Source organism: Gastrolobium bilobum, unplaced genomic scaffold, assembly GCF_033153095.1.
Source record: "Gastrolobium bilobum isolate Gb01-03AN ecotype WA unplaced genomic scaffold, APGP_CSIRO_Gbil_v1 utg500, whole genome shotgun sequence".
Lineage (NCBI taxonomy): Eukaryota > Viridiplantae > Streptophyta > Magnoliopsida > Fabales > Fabaceae > Gastrolobium > Gastrolobium bilobum.
In genome coordinates this window covers 2119371-2124914 of record NW_026896335.1, presented here as the reverse complement: position 1 = coordinate 2124914, position 5544 = coordinate 2119371, and the positions used below count along the sequence as shown (strand labels likewise).

Here is a 5544-nt window from a genome sequence, read left to right as displayed (position 1 = left end):
TTTTAGAAACACATGTTGAAGAAGTGTTTCATATTGTTTGAGCATGTTTGGTTCAGGAGTTATTATTACGGTTGAAAATCCTAGATTCCTAGTTGAAAATTTCAATATTGTTATTGAAAGATATTTAAAAATCATGGTTGCAGTTTCCATCTTTTACTGTTTAAATTTTGTTGTTGTTTAGATTCTTTATATTACATAGGCCTCCAATATTGTTACGATTTTGATATATCTAAAAAGATATTTTTGTGCTGGCCTTCAGTATTGTTACGATATTTTTTATTTTTTATGGGAAAAGATTTTTTTTTGAGTTCATCTACCACCAATCTAATTAATTTGAGATAAAGATGTAATTGATGTTGATGTTATGAGTGTAAGTTATGGGTATACTATATCATCATACTTTATATTTAGAATCAAACCTTAATTTTGGGGGCTAAGTTCATCTTCTTTGTGGCCTTGATTTGTGCACAGATCTATAAGAATGTATGTTTCCTATGTGCAGTAATGTCAAAAATTGGCTTAGAATTTGAATACATTGTAACGATAGGAAAATGATAGAGTTTTAATCTATTCCTATCCAATATTTCTAATATTATAATATTACGCGATACATTCAATGTTAATATACATGTGGTATTATTACTTAAGTTGCTCTCGGTGCACAATTTTAAAGTTGTGTTTGATATTGAATGAGAATTTTTTTTGGATTATTTTAGAAACACATTGGAAAAGTGTTTCATGTTGTTTGAGCATGTTTGGTTCATAAGATATTATTGTTGTTTAATAATTATTATATGTTAATTATCTGCCCAAAGGGGATTTTTAATATATAATAATAAATTACATGAAGATAAATATTATTGATGGGAATATCTAATTGAAAATTATTTATCTGTCCAAAGGGGATAAATTTTTTGAAAATTAAATATGATGCATTTATGTTGGAATTAAGGAGATATATAATTTATAAAATTTATCTGCCCAAAGGGGATAAATTTTAGACAATTGTATATAATTTTCTCCGTTGTTAAATCTTCATGTGATGAAAAATAATTATATATTATATACTCTGCCCAAAGGGGAGTCTATGATATTTAATTATTTTTGTTATTGCTCATGATTAATTTATTACATTATGTGTATAACTTTTGGTGATAAAGATTAACTTGTGTTAAATTCTATCAATTATGAATTTTATTTTATTTTTGGGTATATTTTGGTGCAAAATGTATTGAGAAATTAGCTCTCATTTGATATTGTTGTATAATTTTGTACTCTCAACCTGTGTTGCATGTTGTAATATTTTGTTTATTGGATTGTATGCTTTCGCTTGAATTGTTTACATACAAAAAAATTATTGAGGAGTGCTTCTAGTTATTTCATGCAATTTCCTGCCCAAAGGGGGTTATTGTGTGTTTTAATTGGAAGCTTAACTGTAATAAAATTATTGGAGGTGCATTGGTCTAGGTGATCTATCTGCCCAAAGGGGACAGATCTCTGAAGCCCGTGTATGCTCATTAATTGATTCATCTACATGAAAGTAAGTGGGAGTAAATATATTTTCTTAGTACTTTATGTAAATGACATTTTATTTGCTAGTAAGATGTTGATTTATTGAATAAAACAATAGCCTTTTATCTAAAAGCTTTGAAAAGAAAGACCTTAGAGTAGCTTCTTTTGTATATAGAACACGAGTTCTTTAGAATCTTTTGATTCCCTTAATTAGTGGGAGTAATACTCAATGCTTGCTTTTGAATATTTTAGATTTTTTTGATTCCTTTGGTTAGTGGGAGTCATATTCAGTTTGTTTCTTTTCTATGCAAACTGATAATTATTTTGTGATATTTGTTTGAATTTACGTAATTGATGATGATCATCATTATTATTATTTCTCCTGTCGACTAAGAAATATATGTATGGAATAATATCTTTAAGCATGATGTGAGCTTAAAGGTGATTGGATGTCACAAATTTTGAGATCTCATGTTGTACTATGACATACTGGCTTATTTAAGCAAAGCAATTTCATGTTGTTTAGAAATTGCGGTGATGCGATTTCATATTGTTGAGAAATCGTATCAAGAAGTGCAATTTCATGTTGTTTAGAAATTGTGGTAATGCAATTTCATGTTGTTGAGAAGTTGCATTACAGAGTGTAATTTCATGTTGCTTGGAAATTGCACTAATGTAATTTCATGTTGTTGAGAAATTACATTGAGGACCGATAAGAATTAGTGTGTCACATTGTTGATCACATTTTGGCACTAATTCTTACTACACTACTAGGCCTTGATTCATGAAGATATAATACTTATTGTATGTGAGTATGGAAGGTCATATGCTATGATATTTTCGGTATATTGATCGCCATATTCCTATGAGGAGATTATCTTGGATTGAATTGTGTTGAGATGCTGAAATTGGAATATTGTTTTTCAAAATTGTGGCCACGTAAAATTATTTTTTAGTTATTTACCCGATAGAGTCGTTTTCGAAATAAAATGATTTTCAAAATAATATTAAATTAATTAATATAGCCCAAGTGGGAGAATGTTAGAATTTTATTTTATGGGCAATATTAATTAATTAGTTTTGTATTTAAAATTAATCGGGTTAATGGATATTTCAATATTATTATTGTAACTAGCTCATTGTGATCACATTGAATTGAGCTTCTGGCATCTGTTGTTATTGGGCCTAGTTGGGCAGCAGTGTAGGCTTTAGTGTGACCCTGGTTTTCCATGATGGGTGGACCCAGTGGACACAGACTCTTTTGTTATTAGCTAGGTCCCCTCTCTAGCCTATAAATATTGGAGTTAAGCTCCATAAGCCATCATGCTCCCATCGCTGAGGCTGCCTTTATCGAAATAGGTAATAGAGAGGAAGATCTGGCATGTAGTCCCTTTTCTCTTTCGACTTTGTGATGATCCAACAAGGTACACACAATCCCAACTTTGATTTCATATTGTTTAAGTATTTTATAATCATATACATGATTCAGGGTTAAAATATTTCTATCAAACCATACCCGATGCTGTGTCAGCTGTCAACCACAAAGAGTACAGCATGACCTTCATGCCCATCTCACCCCGTTGGAGAGCTTTAAGGAAAATATGCAATGGTCAATTATTCGCCAACAAGACTCTTGATGCCAGCATAGACCTCAGGCGAAAGAAAGTGCAAGAACTCCTCGCTGATATCCATCAAAACAGCCTAAAATGTGAAGCTGTTGAAATTGGAAGCGTGGCTTTCAAGACTGCTATAAACTTGTTATCAAATACTATATTCTCTCTGGATTTGTTTCACTCTACAGGTTCAGCTGGAGAGTTCAAGGAGTTGGTGACAAAAATCATGAAAGAGGTTGGAACGCCAAACTTGGCTGATTATTTTCCTATTCTGAAGATGGTAGACCCACAGGGTGTTAGAAGACGCACTGGTAGTTACGTTATTAAGATTATTGACATCTTTCGGTGCTTGATCAATCAACGATTGAATTTAAGGGAAGGCAAATCCAACACCATGAATTACATGTTAGACACTCTGCTCAACATTTCTCAAGAGAACAGCCACGAAATGGACAATTTACAAATTGAACATTTATTTCTGGTAATATCTTCTATCCTTAATTTAATTTCATGATCACTTCCTCTTCTTTGCAATTTTTTTACTATATATATTCTATAATTCGGTAATATTATGTTATGGAATATTAGACTTTGTTTGTTGCTGGAACGGATACAATTACAACTACATTAGAATGGGCAATGGCGGAGGTAATTCGCAACTCAGAGGTTATGTTGAAAGCAAAACAAGAGCTTGAGGAAACCATTGGCATAGGTAACCCGGTGGATGAAACTGACATTGCAAAACTCCCTTACTTAAAAGCAATAATAAAAGAGACTTTTCGATTGCATCCTCCGGTTCCATTTTTAATCCCTCGAAAAGCCAAGACAAATATAGAAATATGTGGCTATACTGTCCCAAAGGATGCACAAGTTCTAGTTAATGTGTGGGCGATTGGCAGAGATTCAAGTGCCTGGGATAATCCAAATCTGTTTTTACCAGAGAGGTTCTTGGGATCAGAAATTGATGTTAAAGGCCATGATTTTGAGCTTGCACCATTTGGTGCTGGGCGACGCATATGTCCTGGCTTGCCACTGGCTATGAGGACATTGCTCTTGATGTTGGGTTCACTTGTCAACTCTTTTAATTGGAAACTTGAAGATCATATGAAATTGGAGGATATAAACATGGATGACAAATTCGGAATTACGATTGAAAAAGCACAGCCCTTGCGAGTTGTTCCGGTCAAAGTAAACAACTGAATATATGTTCGCAGGGGAATGTTTTTTTTTTTTTTTTTTTTTACAAATTACATTATGATCTGTCGTACACTCTTGATTGAAGTAATGACCAATTATATTTAGTGTAGTTTGGAAATAAAAAGTTTGTAAATATAACTTTTTACATGTTTGCTTGCAATGTAACTTGTGTTATGCTATATATTTCAAGAGAAGAGTTATATATATAATTTTTTAATTTTGAAGAATACGTATTCAAGTATTTGTATTTCCTAAAATATATAATTTGGTTTGTAAGAGCTTTAAATAAAAAATTTATAAATATAATATTTTTTATATTTTAATAATTAAACGCATCACATGATGAAGATAATTATATTTACAATTTTTTTTGTTTATACATTCACTTATATATTTCAGAAAATACATATTTAAAAGTTCATATATTCAATAAATTTATAAGAGTTTATAAATAAAAAATTTATAAATATAACATTGCTCGCAATTCTTGGAAAGTTGTTCCCCATTCTTCTCGGACATTAAAGTTTCTCAATTACTTCGACTTTACTATTCAGATGTTATTGTTGCCACTATATGTCATGTTTATTACATTGACTCCCCGTTTGGCTCCCTTGCCGCTATTAATTCAATCAACGCAAAGTGCTATAAATAACATTTGTTGGAATGGAATAACATTAGTAGTAATATAAATGACAATTCCTGAGTTTTCTGCCTAATTTTTTTCCAAGGCTTGGTCACATGGAGTATGTTGGGGCATGTATAGATGCACATACAGAGTTTCGTGACTCTCTTAGATGCAAATAACATAATTATGCATGTTTGACAAGCAACTACAGAACTCAAATTAAAATGCAAACAGATGATCATGATTCATGGGCGACTTTGTAGTTTTGCGTTTTTTAATGGGAAACTTGGGTAGCATTATCATTAAGGAGTTTTGCTTAAGTTATTGAATAATGCTAAGCCCTATTACATATTTATAAAATTTTTACGGGGAATGATACATTTACAAATTATACTAAGTATGACCAGTCATATACTCTTGATTGAAATATGACCTGTCATACTTAATGTAGTTTGTAAACAAAAAGTTTGTAAATATAATTTTTTTCTTATTTCTATCATTTTAATTATAATTTGTTTGACACTATTTTTTAGACATTTATATTCTAATTTCACGCAAATATAAAGTGAGCTAATGCAACTCCTAAAAATATATATA

At 31.1% G+C, this 5544-nt stretch overlaps 1 protein-coding gene across 1 annotated transcript; it reads left to right on the top strand.

The window, feature by feature from the left end:
* Nucleotides 1-3001: 3001 nt before the first annotated feature.
* LOC133299012 (geraniol 8-hydroxylase-like) lies at nucleotides 3002-4325 on the top strand (the record flags this gene model as incomplete). The annotated part of the gene is made up of 2 exons (XM_061498399.1): nucleotides 3002-3606; nucleotides 3714-4325. Coding segments are annotated over 2 exons (1217 nt in total), but the record flags the coding sequence as incomplete, so codon positions are not given.
* Between the last annotated feature and the right edge of the window lie 1219 nt (nucleotides 4326-5544).